We start from the raw sequence: 19,855 nt of genomic DNA, 5'->3' as shown, positions 1-19,855 counted from the left end.
ATACTTAACTCGATCCGTTACAATCTCGAACCGTTTCTCTCAATTGGCAGGTGTGCCAACATAGAACAGGTTTTCTTTCAGTAACGGGGAATGGAGCAATAGCCAGATCTGTGCAGCATACACTGCTCCGCATACCAACCTTTGTCCTTTCTGTATTCCTTCATTTTTCCCGTCCAAGTTACCTAGGTTGTTTTCTGCACTAATCTATCTTGTCTAGCATGTCTTTAGAGTTGGTACATATTGGTACATGCAACCATTCCATATCAGCCATCACGGTATATGATATGATATGTACTGCTGGCAAATAATATCCACGTCACTGTAGGGGATCTCTTCATCTACTGTAAAGTGTCTATCAGTGTAGCTGTTATTAAATATTATTAATACCGAGAGATTGTCCGAAGATAATAAGACCACACAACCTATTTACACTCATATATATGGTCAGTATACCATTTATGCGCCTCAATGCTCTGTGTCTTCTGTCCAGCATTTCCCAGATCAGAGTCAACCTCATTGATCATCTCGATATCCGCCGTCCCAACGGTCTCATTGTTCCCCGCGGGGATCCAGTACTCAGGGCTGATCTGGTGATACCCAAGCAGACGAGGTGGCAAGCGAGGAACGATATCATTGGAATGAGTAACACGGAAGTTTGAGCCCTGGCCCGAGACATAGTCGGCGAATTCCTCATTGCCCACACGGGGCGCTCCATAGGTATACTATTCCCATCACATTAGTACCGGACTCATACCGTAGAGCCAAGCCCAAAAGAGAGAGAAAAGACTCACCAACTCAACCCGAGATCCCGAATTCCGCAGAACAGTCGCCGCAAGCGTCGCAACTGCACCACCAAAACTGTGCCCGGTCACGGCAAGATTGAACCCTGGATAAGCCTGAAGGGCCTTCTTCACGCCATTCATCGTAGCGGTAGCTACCGACTCCCATGACTTCCAGAAGCCGGTATGCACTTCGCACCCGTCACAGAGCTCATCGACATCCTCCTTTGCGAACTGGACGTTGGCAGCCCAGGTCTCTATCGATCTGGTTCCCCGGAAGGAGAGAACGATATGCTTGTTGGATTCATCTACGGCGAGGAATCCGGCTACATCACCAAAGGATTCAGCTCTGTTTTGATTCGTATGTTAGCGGGTTTGGGATATGGGTGCTTGGGATGAAGTCAGTAGACGCACTCTTCAAACTCGGCCAAAGTCTTTGTATTCGCGCCCTCGACAAGAGGACAATTTCCAACTGAGCAGGTGAGCTTCGTATTCGGAGAGTTGGTGTTGGCGGAGCAGTATGCCGCTGCCGCGTACTGGGCGTATAGGGTGAGCTGTTGAAGGAATTGTGGCGAGACCTCTAAAGCCATAATTAGAATCTGACCTCTCATATGATAGAATACCTCATGCACAGGGGTGGCTGTCCACACTCACCTCGGGGGGTTATTTGAGCCGAAGAAGGGGCAGCAACGCCCAGCCCTGCACAGGCCCCGAAAGCTGTCAAAACTTTACCGAAATGGCGCATTGCGCGAATATTATATAAAAAGAATAATATATGTATTAAACAAAGGAAAAGTCAATTGAAATGAAGGGACAGGTTATATGAACCCAGAAATTAGCCACTTGGGATGCCACAACCCCGGAGGTACTTAGACCTGTAGTTTCTCCCTGATTCAAACCGATCCAGAGTCATCCCTGGAATCCTTAAACAACCTTATATGTCTAGGCACGGACAGGCAGCACTCGCCACTACCACAATCTCCACACCAGAAGTTCAAACTCCCCAACGGTATTCCGGTGGGATACGGAGTGCACAGATCATATCCACTAAGATACATCGTAGCGTATCCCAGTATCAGGCAATAAAGCTCAAACAATAGGCGAAAGAAGGCCAATGCAGAATTGAAGATCGGCAGTATATAGAGGCTTAGATCACTGCAATGGGAACGAATCAGAAGCCAAGACCACAGGACAGGGAGGCTACAATGTTAGAATTCTGCGCAGAGTGCATACGACAGAGGAACTAAGTCACCCGCGTCCCTGCCGCCAAGTTCATAGTTCCCATCGCTATCCATGGGTTCGCTAGTGGGGACCTTCCCAGTTCCTTACCCTAACGGTTAATGAATAGCATTTCCAGGTCCTAGGGACAGCTGGGACCAATCAACGGCTCTCGTTGGCTCATTTTGTCTTGGATGATCCCTTCTTTTCTGTTCCGTTCCGTAGATGTATTCAGTGCTTATCACTGAGCCATCTCTGCCGTAGGAGATTTTTGAACCAACGGAGATCTTGGCGATGGAGCGTTGATGAACTATTGTCATATCGCCGATATTTCTCCCTTCGGAAGGATTCCGTTTCCTCTATATTAGTTAAACGAGTCTGGGACGTTGAGTGAGCACGTTTTGGTTCACTAGCAGGTGCTTCTTTAAAAGAGGGTCCAGTGAGGTCGAACGTAGGGCTATCTCACAGTGGAATTCTTCAGCCTCTCTTCGCAGCCTGTTCGAATTGTGTGGCAAAATTTGTATTACCATTGATTTCATCAAGCGCCTCGTAAAGCGGGAGAACATCGCTTTGCTATTGTTGTGGTAAATCAGTTAATATTCGATAACCAGACATTGAGAGATGGACGTACGTTAATTACCCTCCATTTGTAGAAGTCACCCACGGTTGCACACCACTGCGGAGGGCTATAATATTATCATTAGCATATATTATGGCGGATATTCGCCCCGTGGTGCTAAATACTCACTTATTACATAGCAATGTATCGCCCCCAGTCCTCCCAGGCCATTGCATTCGTGAGATTCTGTTTAGATGTGTTCTGAATAGAACTGTTGCCCTGTTCGTGGCTTGCGCTGGCGGGATGCTTGGGCCCATGATGATGAGAAGGAGGCAGCAGCAGAGACTTTCATAGCCTGAGCTTGGTTCTTCTTGGTTTGAGCACTATCGGCAGCGCTGTCCTCGCTGGCGAACAGAGCTCCGCCAAGTTGAACCCTTTGGGGGAAGATATCACCTTCAAGCATGGTTAAACCCGTCGATCGAGCAATATAGTAGGGAAACGAATTACGAACCAAACTTCTTGCTAAAGGCTATCAAACTCTTTTTGTCCTGAACCTTTTTGATCTCACGTTTGCATTCCTCGGTGATCTCAAGAGAATCTTTGTCACACAGTAACACGCGGAAACCGTTGATGGTTAACGCTTGCTATTTAACAATTGCCTCTCACAAACAGCTGTACCTTGTAAGTAATGTGCATTGTTCTTTTCTCTTCAGAGTTTGCGGTTACTGAACGCCTTTACTACTTTCGGAGAATCCAGCGCTGGCTGCGGCGGATACACCCCAGAAACCACCGCCGCTGTCATAAGTCAGCTACATCCAACCATCAGGAGGGTGTATGATCAAACTTACACAGACGCTTGAACTGCAGTCTCGGGAAACGAGCCCTTTGCAAGTGAATTCTCTAGAGCGTTTTGCGTCTCATAAACGCTCACATACGAATCGTCATCGACTCGGAATCGAGGGATCCTAACTCAAGCTAGATAGCACATAAATTGTCAGCTATGCGCCTGGTATGCTAGAAGCCTATACCCCCACATTATCAGCCCCAGGTGCTATCGGAGTTCCTGAAATGAGATATCCTTCACCAGGATCAGCTGATATCTCATCCTTCTGAAATGGCCTTTTCTTTAGTTAAAACGCTACAGGATGTCATTGATTAGTACCTATCCATGCTAGCATACCACATAATGGAAACTCTACCTACCGCTGTAGGGGGTACGTTCAACTTTCATTTCTGTTGTCACCTTGCCCTGGATCTTGCTTAGACTTGATTTCTTGTCGCTAGCCGACTTGGGGGGATCCAGCAGCGCGGGGCCCCCTATTATCTTCTCATATCTCACTATCTTATAGCCACTGAAAAGACAGTTCGTCTGTGTAATAATACTCCACTGCTCTTCGGTCAAGTCGGCAGCATGGCTGGGTAGATAGGTTCATGGGCCTTTTCTGAGCACTGAGACACTATCGTTATGAGAGGACATACCTCTGCTTCGATCCTGCCGTCGCCTTCCGCTTGGTTGCATCAAATGTTGACTTGAGCCTGTTGAGGTCCGCCTCCGACAACTTCTGGTCCTATTTTGCAACAACTTAGCAGATCAAGACAAGCTACGATGGGGTGTTCCTAGCTGAGGACCCACCTTCGTGGTCAGATCCAGTTGCTTTTTGAGGAACTCCTTCGTTTCATCGTCAAGGGCGGTGCGTGTCTTCTTCTGCTTGAAATACACATTCAATTGAGAAGCTGAAGTTGCCGACATCTTCGTTATCTTATAGGGACATTAGTAAAGCTTCTGTGGAAGATGAATCATGCTTTTCATACTTCCTCCTTTGCCTCGTCAATTACGCTAAAGTAAAGCTTCACCATGGTTGAGTCGGACATTTCAGACCCATTTTTATCGCAGAATGGGCTAGATATGCTGGGTGTGTGTAAGCCGCTGCACTGGTTCTCCACGGGCCCAATATATATCTTACTCTGAAGAATCGAAGACCTTTTCACTTATGAAAAATTTCCTAAGTACTTCCAATTTTTCCTTTCCGATGTTGGCGAACTTGTCCTTTTCAACCTGGATGAGGCGTTGTGGGGTCGATGCTTCACTGTCGGAGTCATATTTGTGCACGCGCAAAACAGTATAACAGTTTAAGTCCTCGGTCTTTTCAGACGACATTGCTGATTTGTTGAGTTATTGTGACATTTCAAGGACTTGGCTTATGTCTTGGTACCAAGGCTATGGAGTAATGTCTGATTTATATGTATATACCGTCAAAGCCTGCTGTATGAGGTATAGCGAGGGACCATATTGCGGTGTGATATTATTGTTCCTGTACCCCGTATTTGATTACCTGCAGTGGCTCGAGAATGCTGGTCAAACTTTTCAGTAAAAGTCGGTGAGATTTCCGCTAAGATACTATAGGGGACGAAACATCTACCCTAGCTCCAGCTCCACAACCAGGGATATTTTCTATGTATCGGTGGGGATCTGGTGCATTGGCATGAGTGTAGGGTTAGGCATGATATTGATCGAAGCTGAACAACAAGTGCTGCAAGGCGGGGTACAGGGACCTAGATAGATATTACTTTTCTATCTAGTGTTTTCGATCACTGTGCTTTGGCTCCTCCATCCCCTATTCCTCTTCCCTTCCTGTGCTTGACGCAGATACGTTTGACCTCTGGTTGGGATCCTACTCAGTTGTATACATTCTCAGAAGTTAAAGTTATCTAGTATTAGAAGTCTCCTGTGCCTCATACCGAGACTTGGGAGAGTTCACCAGCTGGAAAAGCTACCAAGGGTAGAAGTTAGGTTATAGATCTATACTGCTGTATCTCCACAGTCAGGCTGCGTGGGTCAAACACCCTGGTTCGGCTCCGGCTGAGGCTGGAGCAGGAATAAGCCTCAGCTGAATATTTTTTAACTGGAAGTGATAAGCTCTTATTGATCAATCCTGTCTGTAATCTTTTCTCTGTCCTATTAGATACCGACAGCATTCCTGGTGACAAACAACAAAAGTCGTCCTACTACGTGATATTTTGACAACGGTCCAAAATAAAGTCCTATGTAATGAAGGGAAGTTTAATGGCCTACCTTGATCTTCCAGCTCGCCTTTCAGACCAATGATTTTCCTGGTAGAAGCTTAAAAACTTGGTGGGTCTGCCCCTTACAACCTGTCATGAGAAGAGAGCTGTTGTTGCTGCGTGAAAAGTAGAAAGATACTTATTCAAAAGTAGAGGCTCGGAACGACAGCAAGAAAACATAGAATACACGCTACGAATCAACCGATTAATCCTTTCTCTTCTAAATTTTCTAGTAATTAAGCCAGGATGGATCGTTATCGGGAAAATACAACAGAGAATATCCCGCTCCTCAAAACGCCGGCCAATAATAAAACTCATCATGTCTTTGAAGAAACGGCAATCAATGGGACGCAAACAGACTAACATCTGATTGCTGAGCAACGCATATATGTACTCACCCTCGGACCGGGCCAGTCCTCACTGTCCTCCATTCTCGGTGGGATCTCCAGTGTAGTCGGCCATTCCTTCATCCTGCCCATCATTGTCTCCTGCGAGGACCTTGGTCTTAGGGATCTGGCCTTCAGGCAGTGGTGTACCCGGGGTCGCCGCGACGACGTTGTCGTTCTCATCCACAAATTCGAAGTTATACCGAGACAGTAGGTGAGGGATGGCCGATAGTTGTGGACCATAACGGGCGGTGTTGTCGTATAGTTCGAAAAGCGGCACAGCAAGAAGCTTCATGTTCTTCGGTACTGAGAGGACCTCTGGAAAAGGAACAAAGTCAGACAGGTCCAACATGAAACAAGTGCAAGAGTCAAGGCTCGAGACTCACTCTTCTTAGGCAGCTGAATGAAGTACAACTTTTTGCACTCCTTTGGCCGGGTAACATGACCAGGCAGGAAGGGATACATGAAGGTCTCAAAATTCGGCCGCCACCATTGCGCAAGTGTGTCGCCGATTTCCCAGTCCTCGTTGACGCCTTCTCCCGAGAATTGCGACCCGACAGGCGCAAGGCGCTCATTTAATCGCTTCTTGAAACCCTCCACCTCATCGTCTTCGAAGTGAAGATAGTCGCCGGGACTAGGTTGATGGTCAGTCTACGGTTCTCTGTGGTATGTCGCACTGCAGGCCACGGCAGTCGGTGTAGCTAGAGAAAGCAACACGTACAGCTTGAAAAAGGCATTGGCGATTTGTAGCATCAGCACGTGAGGATGGTTATGTTCGTGGCAAACAAGAACACCTTCGCAAGTCCGTCTCATGCCATGCTGCTCGTAATGCTCCTCAAGGCGCTTTAGACGGGCCAGGACTGAGGGGTCCTCCTCCGGTTGGGTTTCTTTGGTACCGAATGTGTAATTGGAGAGTGGATATAAACGGATCGTTTGAGGTTGCTGAGCGGAGAAATCTTTAGGGATGATAGGCCTGCGAGAAATGAAATATCAGTAACCGCCAGTGAGGACAGAAGCCGTGGGTAGGTTCGATAAACGAAGCAGAGACATACGGGCGAGAGCTTTGCATCGCCGTCGTCGTGGTAGTTGACATATTGGCGACTATCTGTTTTAGAAATGAAAGGTGCAGTGTTCGTGCGAGCTAAATTTCAAATAACTATAAAATTGAGTGAATTTTGGCGCCGCTGTGTTCAGTCGCAACTTTGATACGGCGGAGGTCTACCGGAGCGCTGATGGAGAAGCGGATGGAGTAAACCGTAGTTAGCTTTGTTATGGCCGTCGGACTCGCCCCGCGAAAACATTCCACCGCCCCGAGAGCGCTATTTACTTTACACCGATCGATGTTCGACACAACCAGAGCACATCAGTCCATATCCTTCCAGTTTCTAATAATCTATGTGAAGACAAAGTATCTACAATTCCTTTCATTATGCATCAGATTCTGATTGGTTTACCTTATTCCGCGAGCATTGAATAATGTTAAACCAACATCTGAACCGCTTGGTTTCTAAGTGGATCTACTACGTACATACCGAGATCCCATAGCTCCAGTAACCCCAACCGATGCCTTACCATCACCCACCCCAACACCCACATGTTCAATGCTGAATCTATACAGATTGACTATGTCTAACAGAATAAAAAAGAAAGAGAATACAGCTCTTAGATTTCACTCTTAGAGCTTAGCATCAAAGTCCTCATACTCGCTCAAGTCCGTCACTGGGCTCGGGCCAGCGCTGACAGCAAGGCGTGCCTTGAACTCGGAAACGTTGGTGATATAGGTCGGATCCTGGTTTTCTCCAAGTTTTCCAATGCCATTCGTCACGGATACTTCTTTGTTAGACTCAGGACCAGCTTGCTTCAAGTGCAAGGCTATGTTCTGTTCCGCCTGTTCAAGGATCGGCTTAATTTGCTCCTCGGACAGATTCACCTCAGAGGCAAGGAACGTCTTGAGGGCAGCCAAAATCTGACCCTCGTTTCCAGCGGAAATATCGAGTTTCTCGATCACAATCTTCAGGCGATCGTTATCCACAGCAAACCCGGCAGTCTCCAACTGCTTCGCAAGTAGCGACGATAATTCAGAGTTCTGCTCGTTTGGCTCTTTTGTATTGGCACCAGCCTGAGCCTTCAGGTGCACTGAAAGCTTACCCCTTGTGGTTGACTCAGGATCAATATACTGTTGATAGAAGTGGATAAGGTCAGATTTGCTCAAGGACCGGACGTTAGCAGCGTCGGACTCGTTCTGCAGGAAGTCGAAATATTCAGAACCAACATGGGTCCAGTACCGAGTGGTCTCAGAGCCCAGGTTCTTAAGTTTCTCTAAGCGCTTATTGACGACACTCCGTTTGTGGCCCTCGAATTCTTCATCCGACATCTCCTCCAAGACCTTGCCAAAGTTGCTCAGGAATGCATTGATTCTGGATTCCAGATACTGGGCAGTACGCTCACTCTGGATAATTACTCGATAACCGATAGTCGTGGCCGAATAACGTGCACCACTCCAAACGACGTAACCCAGTTGCTCCTTGCTTCGCAGTTGGTCGAACGCAGGCTCGTCCGTCATTTGGGCGAATAGCAAAAGCTTCGCTCGGAGAGCGTCGTCTGTCATATTTCCGACAAAAAGATAGTATTCTATGCAGTGATTGACGTTTGCGGGATCCTTCAGTGCCCGCTCATAGATAAAGTCGGACCCAGGAGGGATGATCACGTTGCGCCTTACATGCCATTGAGACTGGGGCAAGGGACGGCTCTTAAGGATGCTCTCCACAGAATCCGTCATCCGAAGGGCATCCTCTTTGTACACGTTTCCGTGCGCTAACACCTCGATATGATTCTGGCGGAGCAACTGGGGGAAGAAACACGAGATATCCTCAGGCTCGATGTGCTCCAGTTCAGCAGCATATTGCTCGTTAAGCCATGCTTTCTCGGCAGTCAGATACCGGGTGTAGTCGCCAACTTGATAGAATGGCTGCTGATACTCCGCGTTCTTGTATCCTCGTGACAAGCGCTCCTTAATGACGTGGAACCGGTCTGGGTTGACATCTAGATCACGCATGCTAGTGAGTACCTTCTCTAGAAGCACTGCCATTTTATCATTATATCCACCAACCGACACATCAAGCCCAAAGATACTGGCAGAAAGGTGATAGTCCAGTCCGGCAAGCTCAGCATCGTAGGAGTATTCCACCAAAGCATCTCTGACAAGTTCACAATAGAACTTCGATTTCACAAGGTTCGCAGGAGTAGCCCACACCAGTGGATTCCGGAGAGTGACATGGAGAGTGGCTTTAGGCACCCAAAACCGATCGTCCTTCTTAAACCAGAGTCGTACATGATCATCATGGCGAATCAGCTTTGGGGTCTTTGCTGGCTCCGAGGTCTCCTTCTTCTCCACGGAGAGTCGGGTGGGGACGAATTCGTTTTTATGGGGCATGTGCAGGTCAGAGAGCCTGGTTTCCGGAGTGCTATTCAAGGCTTCCTGAATCTCAGCCAAGAAGTCTTTCGGGACGTCCTCGACCTTGTATTCGGTGCCGTACCATTTCTCCTTAAGATCCCAGTCTCCCGGGTAGTCCTGAGCAACGACAACCATTCTGAAATTATCAGCGCGCAAGTACGACAGTGCCTTCTTGATCAACTCCGGGTTGTATCTCCTCAGGAGCGAGCCGCTGAGCAACCAGTCCCTGGGTAAGGGCTTCTGCATGACACTACTCAGGCGACTAGTAAATCGACTTGCCGGTGTCTTCTGCTTGAACCGGAATTCAACCTCGGCTAGATTCTTCATTTCGTCGAAGATCCACTGCTCGGGCTCCCGTTCCTTGATCAGCGCAATGTATTCAAACACCGCCTTTGCGACTTCGCGGTATTGCCGTAAACCCTCCTTTGTCAACCGTATCGAGACAGTGAAAAAGGCAGATCCAGGGCAAACGGGCATAGCACCAGCAGACAGGCCGTTGGCCCAACCCTTTGCCTTCACATAAGCCAGAATACTGCCGGGACCTTCATGGCCAATCAAGTGACTAATATACCGGCTTGGTTGGGACTCATACATATGCTCCTCGTCTATGAAAGGGAAGTAGAGGTCAAGCGAACGAGTATCCATTACAGGCTTGGCAAAAACCTGTTTACACATATCGTCGGCCAGCCAAGGCTGAACATTGTCCCAGCGGTTCTGTGGCAGATCTTTATTCTTTACGCCAGCAAAGAGATCTCCAACCCATTGCTCCATTTCATCCAATGTTTCACGTCCAAGAACCACCAACTTCATCCGATTAGATGAGTAATGCTTCTCATAGAATTTGATGAACTCATCGCGAACGTTCAGCCCGCGTTTTTGCGGCTCTTCTTTCAACGTCTGCAAATTTCCGGTGGAGAAATGGTGATACGGATGCGCTGGATTTGAGAGAGATTTGTTTAGCTGCATTAAACGCCACAGGTCGCTTTGTAGGTTCTTCTTGTTTTCAGAATCTACTGCCCTCAGCTCGCGGTCCAGCGTTGACTCTAAGAAAAGCGGCGACACGAAAAATTGTGCAAAGCGATCGAGAGCGCCATATAAAGGAGATGGTTTACTACTATTCGGAGATTCGGAGCCGCCTGTCTGTTCGGTAGGGTTTGTCCCGTTTGTCCTGTTTGTCGGGGTACTGTTGCCACTCGACGACCCATCACTCGACTCCGAAGTGGCAGACACTTCAAAAAAGTAGTTTGTCTCCGTGGCAGCGGTGTAAGCGTTAGACGATCCAGAATGGGATGCTAGATATTGGTTGTATGCGTTTTCTTTCGGATACTGTGTTCATAGCACAGGTTAGCTACCGGTCATGCGCTCAAGAAGAGGGACGAGGTGAGCACGCCAGCACGATCTAACCTACCTTTTCTGTTCCCATGAAGAGCAAATGCTCAACAGCATGAGCCATGCCTGGCATATCATCTGCGTCTGAAAAATTGCCAACATTCACATTGACAGCTGCGCTTGCTTTGTCCGTATCAGGGTCATGAACAAGAAGGGCCTCCAACTTGTTTGGGAGACGAATAACGCGGTACGAGCGGTCATCCAACTCCGGCTTGTCCAAATGCTCCGTAATGCGTTCTATCGAGGCCATGGCTGCAGTTCTGGTGGAGAATGGAGCACGAATCGACAAGAGATGGGAATGATGAGTGCACACACGGGATGACCAGGGAGAGCGATGCGAGAAGAACCGTGGCGAAATCGATGAAGGAGAGACGATCGCCGCAAGGGCGCCGGAATGTGCAATCGAGCGATAAACTGGAGTAAAAAGTGAGGGACTCCTAGCGTTCCACAGGCGGAGGGCTGCAGAGGACGGGGACCTTGGAGGCATGCGAGAACGGGAGTATCTTAAGAAGCCGCTCGAGCGAGCTGCCGGCGGCGAACTTATGAATGTGGCCACCGGGTCAATGCGGGTCCACGTCACTTGGATAAGGCAATGGTCCCCACAAAGAAACTTTACAATGAGAATAGGTTATGCCGAGGAGAAGTAGTAAGAAAGAGGTTGGGAGAAAGAATGACAACAATCACGACATTTCAACAATGCTGTTCAACACAAGGAACCATTGGATGATGATTAATAGCAGGGCGGTGAGGCGGGGATTCCCTCGGGTTGCAGGCGGTGAAGCCTCCCCACAATAATGCATCCCAAAAAAGGGCCCTCTATCAAGACCATCACTGATCAGGGTTAGTATACTTTTAGGCATGTACATCTCAGTTCAGGCAGTGTGATATGTTTTCCAGATACACAGGGTGATATGCTCCCACAAGACTGTCTTGCGCAGTGAGTCAATCTCTAGCAACGGCCATTTCTTAGTGGCAACCGGGCTTCCTTAGGATATGCCCTGTTCTATATAAAATTCGTCAATATCAAGGTCTATCTTTATGTTCAAAAGGCAGCTGTTGTAATATAAAGCCACCTGCGTGTAACTTGGCAGTATATTCTCATAACCATCATTAACAAGAGCTCATCGTTTCTTAGGGTTTACATAACTGATTGTTATCTCATTTCACACTTCTTTGGAAGGATTCAACATATTCACAAAACTTGTTTCTCCCCAAATACTCCATTTTTTGCATGGTGCTATAAAAAAATGACTCAGATGAGCCTACACCTCATTTACTTCCATTCTAGGCTGAAGCCAGGAAGAGATGGGTAAAGTATATTGCCTTCAGTCTTGTGTATCGTGGCTCATCTGTTAAGACTGTATTCTTTTGTCCTGATGACCAACATTGTTTGTGAATACTTCAGCCAGTACCAGGTAAAAAAAAGGTCAGTATGAATATGGCTTATAATATATGCTGGATCCTTCGTCCTTAAAGTGCAGCCTAGGCTCTCTGAGTTTCTTGAATGTGCTCTGAAGGGCGTAAATACATATGGAGATTTCCCCACATTTCGGAGTATCTATCCGCTCGGAACCCTCCTCCGGTGAAGTATATAAACCACAAATCACTACTTTCAAAAACCCATATATCAGCTCCTATTCAGATTAACTGCCAACTCCCATATACGCAATAAAATGGACGTACTCAACTCACTACGAACAAATGGCAGCCAAGTCCATTGCATTGACATGCACACCACCGGCGAGCCAACCCGCATCATCTACTCAGGCTTCCCCGATCTCGAAGGCTCACTTCTTTCCAAACGCGATCAAGCGAAGAATCAATACGATGACATTCGCAAACGTTTGATGTCAGAGCCCCGTGGACACGATGGTATGTACGGTGCTATCATCATCCCCGAGACGGAGCTAGTGCTCTCCGGGGAAGCTGATATCGGGGTTCTGTTCACCCATAATGAGGGGTACTCCACTATGTGCGGACATGCCACTATGGCACTGGGCCGGTTTCTGGTCGATACCCATGACCTGAATGTATTTCCAAGAAGAGAGACCTTGAAGTTTGATGCAGACAGCCAAAGTATTAAGCTTAACCTGCACGCACCTTGCGGGTTGATCAGGGTTACTGTGCCTACTACGCCGGACGGAAAGAAATCCGATCCTTCGCGATCGGTATCGTTCCTGTCTGTTCCTTCTTTTGCACCCGCTGTTCAACTTAAGATTTCCATCCCGCCGGAAGTTCGCTGGCCTGAACTTGGAACAAGGGACTCGATCGTTTTGGATCTCAGCTACGGAGGGGCGTACTACGCCCTCATCGATATCGAAGAGCTCGGCTTCAAAACCTTGAAAGATGTGGACCTCGATGCTACTACGCGATGTAGTCAGAAGTTATTGCCCTATCTCAGAACACATCCGGAAATTATTTCCGCAATCCAACACCCGGAGGACCCTCGTCTTTCGTTCCTCTATTCTATAATGATGGTGGACTCGAAAACAGGTTTCACCCCTGGCGACGTGGATGGTACGGAGACTGGGCTTTGCTACTTTGCCGATAGCCAAATCGATCGCTCGCCTACAGGATCTTGCGTCGCAGCGCGCGTGGCGTTGGCGTATGAGAAGGGCTTGAGGAAGCCTGGACAGCGCTGGGCGTATAACTCATTGGTGTCAAATAAATTTGGAGCCGGAGCGTTTACCGCTGAAATCGCCAGCGAGGATTCCATCACTAATACTCAGGGCAGGAGGGTTCGTTCTGTGGTTGCGAAAGTTGGCGGACAGGCCTTCTATACCGGAGCGATGACTTTCATAGTGGAAGATGAAGATGTGGTATCGAGTAGTGGATTCACTATGGCTGGTGTAGCATCGTGATATGCTCTATGTTTCCCAACGTTGTGTTGATACCCTCGTGGGCTGTCTGTTTATTTATGACATATCGGCTTTCTTATTGAGCAAGATACTTGAGGATATCGAATGAATTTGTATATAAATCTCCATGTGCATAACAACCTAGACAAGACCTTACGGGTGCTGAAAGCAAAAACGGTCCACAATTAGGGCTAGGACAGCCAAAGGACGAAAACTATTCCTCGCTCAAGGCAATGGAGATTCACATACTATGTCTAGAAAAGAACTATAGGGAAGCCAGCAATTGCGCCTGGAGAACATCTTGTGCTAGAGGGCCTCCAGCAGCTCATTTCTATATAACTGTTCACGGGAAGGAAAGAAGGGCTTTACCAGACCCCCGGAAGAGATATTTAGCTATCAGATGACTATCGTGTCTGCTCAAGAGAAGAGTCAGGGTGGGCATTTAGGTCCATAGAACGCTGATAGAGTCTGACAATCCTTCCTTCTGCTAGTCTGTTGACCTATGAAACACAGTCCTCCATTTCTGAAAATCCAGTCGCTGGCCCCGAGGCTGTAGTTGATCTTTAACACTCAATATGCGCATTCAAAGAAGGCAGAAGCCGGCGATGGCAGCGATTACAAAGAGGACCATAATCCAGGGCGAATGCAAGGGCTGATCCGTCAGTTAACTGTGCGCCTAGAACTCAACAACTCAAAGAAGCCAGTTTGGTCTATCTAGATCAGCGCCAGGTGCTGGGAACTAGTGTTTTGTAAAGAATTGAACTGGAGGGAGCAGAATTCCTGACTTTCCAAGATCTAGAGTTTCATATTGGGTTCGGAGATCTCAATCCCAAAACTTGTGCATCCATAGTTTATGTGAAGGCGAAGGGGGTTCTTATTACGTAGTGGTATATTTATTGGGCAAGGGTCCTCAGGCTCCACTTGCGGCCTGTGGCTGGGGGGTCAGCTTTTAGTTAGCAAACGAAATCAACTGTTCTGCCACTTGTCGCAACTTCTGGCCTGACAGCCTCTCCCTCCTGTACAACCCGTCGCAGTTCTTACTGCTTTACGCTATATGATTTATGATTTTACCACGCACCAAGTTATAAACAAAGTCGAATTCAGGGGGCAGGGAATACCACGGACGGTCGAGACCCGCGGCGGAATCCACCTTATTGCAATTTGCCCATCTCCTGCCGATCAAATTCCAGCAGCGCAATGATGACCACTGCTCTATCGACCTGAACTAGATTCAATCGTCCCTGTAAATACGACTGAGCTTTTCGATTTTCTGCCTGAACCCCATCCGAGTTGTTACCCCATCGTCAACACAATGCTATTCTGCGGCGGAGTCCAAGGTCCACGCCGTCGCAGTCGCGAAAAGGCCATTCTGGTGACGATGTTCATCATAGGCGCTTTGTACTTTCTGTTCTTCGCGAAGAAGTCGGAACACCGCCAATTTGTATCCCACAATTCAATGTCCCATGAAGGTTCACAGCAAAATTCGCATTCGGGGCAGGTTTCCCCGTCGCCGGTGCCAAAGTCGCAGACTCTCGAGAAGGACCTGGTCATTGCTAGTATGAAGAAGGACGACGTCTCCTGGCTATATGATAACTTTCCTGAATGGCATAAGAGTATCTACGTGGTGGATGATAAGCAGGCGGAGTTGACGGTGGACCTGAACAAGGGAAGGGAGTCTATGGTGTACCTGACGTAAGATAAACCCTTGCACAGGTTGTGAGCGTACGAAGGGCTAAATCTGCCACAGGTATATTATTGATAACTACGATAACCTCCCCGACGCGATGCTATTCATCCACTCGCAGAGATACCAGTGGCATAATGACGATCCCTACTATGACGGTGTCCCTATGCTCCGCAATTTCCAGCTCCCCTACCTCCTAAAGCAAGGATATGTCAATCTCCGCTGCGCCTGGGTTCTCGGATGTCCAGTTGAGATCCACCCGCTTACTGATACCCATCGTGACGACGTCCATGCAGGCGAGTACTTCAAGACTGGTTTCATGGAGCTTTTCCCTGGCGTCGAAGTACCGGAGGAAGTCGGGGTTTCGTGTTGTGCGCAATTCGGTGTCACACGATCGAAGGTTCTTGAGCGGCCGAAGAGCGATTATGTACGGTTCAGGAAGTGGTTGGCTGAGACGCCGCTGCAGGATGACCTTAGTGGGCGCATCATGGAGTATTCATGGCACATGATTTTCGGAAAGGGCCCCGTGTACTGTCCCACTGCCGAAGAGTGCTACTGCAAGGTGTTCGGGCTGTGCGACCTATCTTGTCCAAACCAGGGAGACTGCGCTGGACGCTACGTGCTCCCTCCTTTTTCTTCTCTCCCAGAGGGATGGCCGTATAAGGGCTGGAAAGGCCAGGACCAGGACCCGACCAAGGGATTGCCTGAAGCTTGATCATTAGCAAACTGATGCAGCCATTCCCAGTACAAGGAACGCGGTATCCTGTCAGGAAGCCGGAGACACATCGACCCTACCGTACCACGCCCGGACTAGACTATGCCTGTGTCTGCTTAAGCATGCAATATGTCGTGTCCACAGCCGATATGGCCTGATGGTAGTCGGTCATTGCCTGAGGCTTTGCCACCAGCCTATAGACGGCTCTCTACGACATGCAGATGTCTGTTCCTGGTCGAATGTGCCGTATGACTGGGGCATTGCCTGCTACACCTACCATCAGGACCCAACCCGCAGCGGTCGGACAGCCTGCTCTGTCTGTCAAGTCTCACTACGACAACGCTTCTACAAACCACTTGGGTCTACAGTTCTATTTCATGAAAGTCACGACAGATTGAATGCGGATACCTTAGATGACGAATTGTTTGAGTCAGAAGATTGAAGCTTCTAGACATACTATCTAGCTTCATTCACTACACACTCAAAAACATAGACAATGAGCATTTGCATGTAACAATATTAGTTAATTATCACAAGGGGCGTTAGGTTTTGGGCACTATAGGAACTCTCAACATGAATTCGACAATAATGAGCTCGTCTACTTTATCATGCAGTCTTTCTTCCTTTTAAATAGAGCATTCAAAGACATAAATGCCGCATTGTAATGCAAGACCCTGGTATTAATGCCCGTATGATAAGCCATCAGGTGGTATCAGTTCAGGTGTCACCAACATAAGAGCCGAGGTTAGTCTGCTTGTCAAGCTCTCCCCACATCTCCGATCCAACTCCGCCATCTTCAAGAACACACTCCTTCAACCTCCTCCAACATACACAATTCCTCATCTCCACGCCAAAACCACTCCATCGACACCCCACAACCCTCTCCACCAACAACTCAGACCAAACCCACCACAAGACGACCTCCCACCTCCCCGCAACTCAATTCCGAACCCCACCAACCCTCACCACCCTCGAAAGACCAACGCCCAAGAACCAGAACCAGAACCCCAACCCGCAAACCAAAATGCTCATAATCGGCCTAACAGGCTCAATCGCCACCGGCAAATCCACCGTGTCCAACTTCCTCTCCTCGCCCCCCTACTCCATCCCCATAGTGGACACGGACCTGCTCGCCCGCCAGGTCGTCGAACCAGGAACACCCGGCTACAAAGCAATCGTCAACTACTTCGGCCCCAGCACCCCCGACCTCCTGCTCCCGGCATCCCCAGATGATCCGACGGGGTCCAAATGGCCCCTGAACCGACCCGCGCTCGGCCGTCGCGTCTTCGGCACAACAGAGGAGCGCAAGCGCGATCGCATGATCCTCAATAAGATCGTCCACCCGGCTGTCCGGTGGGAGGTCTATAAATCCCTCCTGTACTACTATATCCGGGGCCACTGGGCGGTTGTCCTCGACGTCCCGCTTCTGTTCGAGAGCGGCATGGACTTCATCTGCGGGACGGTGATTGTGGTCGGGGTGCGGGATCCGGAGGTGCAGATGGCCAGGCTGCGTGCGCGCGACCCGCATCTGAGTGCGGAGGATGCGGAGAATCGGGTCAAGAGTCAGGGTGATGTGAAGGGGAAGGTGGAGAAGGCGGAGTTCCGGGGTACGCAGTCTGCGCGGGGCGTGATTGTTTGGAATGATGGGGATAAGAGCGATTTGGAGAGGGAGGTCAGGAAGGCTGTTGGTACCATCTCGGGGACGAGTCCCAGGTGGTGGGCTTGGTGTTTGCTTTTGGCGCCGCCGTTGGGGGTCGGAGCTGCTGTGTGGAATATGGCGGTGAATTTTGTGACGCAGAAGAGTTGGGAGAAGAGGGCTAAGGAGGAGAAGGCGAGATTGTAGATTTATTTATTTTTTTTTCTTTTCTTTTCTTTTCTTGTGCCGTGTTTGGGTGCTGTTTTTCTGGGATGATTGGCGCTGGTTTATGGGATTTGTGTCGTGTATGCGTTTAGCTGATGGAGTACTACAAAGACTATATCGTATGTTATACCCTTTTACTTACTTGGAACTTACTCTGGACTCGGTAGTTGGGTGTATGACTCTTATTACCATGTTATATGGAGAGATATAAGACGTGTTCAACGAAGAAGAAACATTCAGCAGCTGAACAAAGTCTTCTTCCAATCATACATACTACAACGCATACTCCCCGGCATATACATAGCGTGCCTATCGCCCTCTCCCAGACATCCCCATCCCCAATTTACCATAGTCACAAAAGCCCAAGCCATACCCGGAAAATACTTCCTAACCATCTAACCAGCCACCATTACTCCTACGCTAAGTACCATTGGAACTCAAGCATACTTTCAAAAACTCCGTCAACCATTAGTCACAATAACTCCGGCCACAATCAATGTGGAGAACTAGTTCGTAGTTCAGAGTTCATCGACCGGATCCAAGATATACACGACCCAGCATAACCACGGTTGAGAAGAATAGAGCAATTATGATTTGCTACACCGATTCCTTTAGATACAGAGTTTCATCATTATCACATAGATTTCCAACATTCATTAAGTAAGCCAGTCCCATGACCCAGACGTAAACATAGCATAAGGTTATTAACCGTGCCGAATTGATTCATGCAACCTTGTACAGTACCTGCGTTATCCATTAGCCCATCTTACTAGGAAGATCTGTGGCAAGGAAGGAAGGAAGGAAGGAAGGAAAAAACGAACCTAGCACTTCTCGGCACAAAGCTCCAGGACCTCGTCCGATCCACTCTGGCACACCTTCACCTGGCTACCGCCGGGGGAGACGCCCTCGGGCCAGCAGATAGAAGGACAGGAGGTGTCGGAGGGCTTGACGACGACGGCACTGCCGGAGAAGGGGTCGCCGAAGACATCGGACATGTCGTACCACACGCCGGCGTTGTCGAGCGTGTAGGCGAAGTTCAGCTGCGGGCTGCCGTCGTAGAGACCGTTGTCGACGGTGGTGACCTTGAGGGAGATGCCGCCGGAAGCGGCGTCGTGGCGGAAGGGCTCACTGTAGGACTTGCCTGGCTCGATGGTCTGCTTGGGGCCGACAGAGCCGCCGACGGACCAGACGTACACGGGGTGGTCGCAGGAGTTCTTGATCACTGCGTTGCCCACGGCGGCTGCCAGGGGGGTTAGGGCTAGGAGGGAGAGGGCTTTGAACTGCATTTTTGCTTTGGATGGGTCTTGGATTGAGTTGGAACTAGGGAAGTAATTGAGAGGGATGATTGTTGGATGTCAGGTTTGGGTGGTGGGAGGTCGTGCCTTTATATGTTTTTCTGATGGCCGAGGTTTTCAGAAGGAACTGGTTGTATTTTGCCTTTATTCCACTTGGGGCTCAAAGAGAGGAGAGTCAACGCTATGCTACCGGGTCTTTTTCCCAGACCGCTCATCCCAAGGTACCCTGCCCTAGCCATGATGGGTCGGTGGTCTGACGGAGGTTAGCTAACCTGATGTCAATACCCGAGTCGGAAGTATGGGAACTGAGACATTGTAGTAGGGGAAAGATCGCTTGGCCCAGTACTCCGTACGAACAGTGGAGACTTCCAGCAACACCAAGTGAGACAGTTACATCTGGGGCATCATCGCGCGCAGACATCCGCCGGAGACGAGGAGAGGTACCCAATGGCGATGCATTAGTCGTTCAGACTAGATTCGGGTTTAGCAGTGTCTGGTTGGCGATGTCTCAGGGTCATTGCAGTAGCTCGCCTCGCGTGGAAGCGGTGGTGATATCTTGGTTCGGTTCATTTTGGAGGTTCTTCGGATCTCGTA

The 19,855-nt window shown here is 48.9% G+C and overlaps 8 protein-coding genes across 8 annotated transcripts; 3 read left to right on the top strand and 5 right to left on the bottom strand.

The window, feature by feature from the left end:
* Positions 1 to 422: 422 nt before the first annotated feature.
* Positions 423 to 1,585, bottom strand: BDV37DRAFT_292570 (lipase family protein; the record flags this gene model as incomplete). The annotated part of the gene is made up of 4 exons (XM_032089212.1): positions 1,434 to 1,585; positions 1,194 to 1,359; positions 792 to 1,128; positions 423 to 722 (listed from the first exon to the last, which is right to left on the bottom strand). Exons 1-4 carry the CDS (start codon positions 1,522 to 1,524, stop codon positions 423 to 425), a joined length of 894 nt encoding a protein of 297 aa, XP_031943352.1. The 5' UTR covers positions 1,525 to 1,585.
* An 889-nt stretch (positions 1,586 to 2,474) lies between these two features.
* BDV37DRAFT_292569 (uncharacterized protein) lies at positions 2,475 to 4,714 on the bottom strand (the record flags this gene model as incomplete). The annotated part of the gene is made up of 13 exons (XM_032089211.1): positions 2,475 to 2,570; positions 2,629 to 2,683; positions 2,829 to 3,009; positions 3,068 to 3,200; positions 3,235 to 3,263; positions 3,299 to 3,351; positions 3,405 to 3,525; positions 3,641 to 3,675; positions 3,756 to 3,971; positions 4,036 to 4,124; positions 4,190 to 4,306; positions 4,369 to 4,465; positions 4,521 to 4,714. 13 exons carry the CDS (start codon positions 4,712 to 4,714, stop codon positions 2,475 to 2,477), a joined length of 1,416 nt encoding a protein of 471 aa, XP_031943351.1.
* Positions 4,715 to 5,527: 813 nt separating this feature from the next.
* On the bottom strand, positions 5,528 to 7,293 carry BDV37DRAFT_243863 (cleavage and polyadenylation specificity factor subunit 5). Its single transcript, XM_032081470.1, has 4 exons — positions 7,058 to 7,293; positions 6,727 to 6,978; positions 6,392 to 6,639; positions 5,528 to 6,323 (listed from the first exon to the last, which is right to left on the bottom strand). The coding sequence occupies exons 1-4, from the start codon at positions 7,096 to 7,098 to the stop codon at positions 6,037 to 6,039; spliced, it is 828 nt and encodes a 275-aa protein (XP_031943350.1). The 5' UTR covers positions 7,099 to 7,293; the 3' UTR covers positions 5,528 to 6,036.
* A 133-nt stretch (positions 7,294 to 7,426) lies between these two features.
* On the bottom strand, positions 7,427 to 11,812 carry BDV37DRAFT_243861 (a-pheromone processing metallopeptidase Ste23). Its single transcript, XM_032081469.1, has 2 exons — positions 10,868 to 11,812; positions 7,427 to 10,785 (listed from the first exon to the last, which is right to left on the bottom strand). Exons 1-2 carry the CDS (start codon positions 11,333 to 11,335, stop codon positions 7,681 to 7,683), a joined length of 3,573 nt encoding a protein of 1,190 aa, XP_031943349.1. The 5' UTR covers positions 11,336 to 11,812; the 3' UTR covers positions 7,427 to 7,680.
* A 709-nt stretch (positions 11,813 to 12,521) lies between these two features.
* Positions 12,522 to 13,709, top strand: BDV37DRAFT_292568 (putative proline racemase; the record flags this gene model as incomplete). Its single annotated transcript, XM_032089210.1, has 1 exon — positions 12,522 to 13,709. The coding sequence occupies one exon, from the start codon at positions 12,522 to 12,524 to the stop codon at positions 13,707 to 13,709; it is 1,188 nt and encodes a 395-aa protein (XP_031943348.1).
* A 1,186-nt stretch (positions 13,710 to 14,895) lies between these two features.
* On the top strand, positions 14,896 to 16,617 carry BDV37DRAFT_73053 (DUF3431 domain-containing protein). The gene is made up of 2 exons (XM_032091132.1): positions 14,896 to 15,398; positions 15,454 to 16,617. The coding sequence occupies exons 1-2, from the start codon at positions 15,019 to 15,021 to the stop codon at positions 16,103 to 16,105; spliced, it is 1,032 nt and encodes a 343-aa protein (XP_031943347.1). The 5' UTR covers positions 14,896 to 15,018; the 3' UTR covers positions 16,106 to 16,617.
* On the top strand, positions 16,618 to 18,056 carry BDV37DRAFT_73054 (putative dephospho-CoA kinase). The gene has a single exon (XM_032091133.1). It carries the CDS (start codon positions 17,130 to 17,132, stop codon positions 17,946 to 17,948), a length of 819 nt encoding a protein of 272 aa, XP_031943346.1. The 5' UTR covers positions 16,618 to 17,129; the 3' UTR covers positions 17,949 to 18,056.
* A 563-nt stretch (positions 18,057 to 18,619) lies between these two features.
* Positions 18,620 to 19,348, bottom strand: BDV37DRAFT_73180 (putative BYS1 domain protein). Its single transcript, XM_032091134.1, has 2 exons — positions 18,788 to 19,348; positions 18,620 to 18,710 (listed from the first exon to the last, which is right to left on the bottom strand). The coding sequence occupies exon 1, from the start codon at positions 19,250 to 19,252 to the stop codon at positions 18,788 to 18,790; it is 465 nt and encodes a 154-aa protein (XP_031943345.1). The 5' UTR covers positions 19,253 to 19,348; the 3' UTR covers positions 18,620 to 18,710.
* Positions 19,349 to 19,855: the final 507 nt, after the last annotated feature.

The sequence above is a fragment of the Aspergillus pseudonomiae genome, assembly GCF_009193645.1.
Source record: "Aspergillus pseudonomiae strain CBS 119388 unplaced genomic scaffold BDV37scaffold_19, whole genome shotgun sequence".
Lineage (NCBI taxonomy): Eukaryota > Fungi > Ascomycota > Eurotiomycetes > Eurotiales > Aspergillaceae > Aspergillus > Aspergillus pseudonomiae.
The sequence above is the reverse complement of the archived record's forward strand: the minus strand, read 5'-3'. Positions and strand labels throughout refer to the sequence as shown.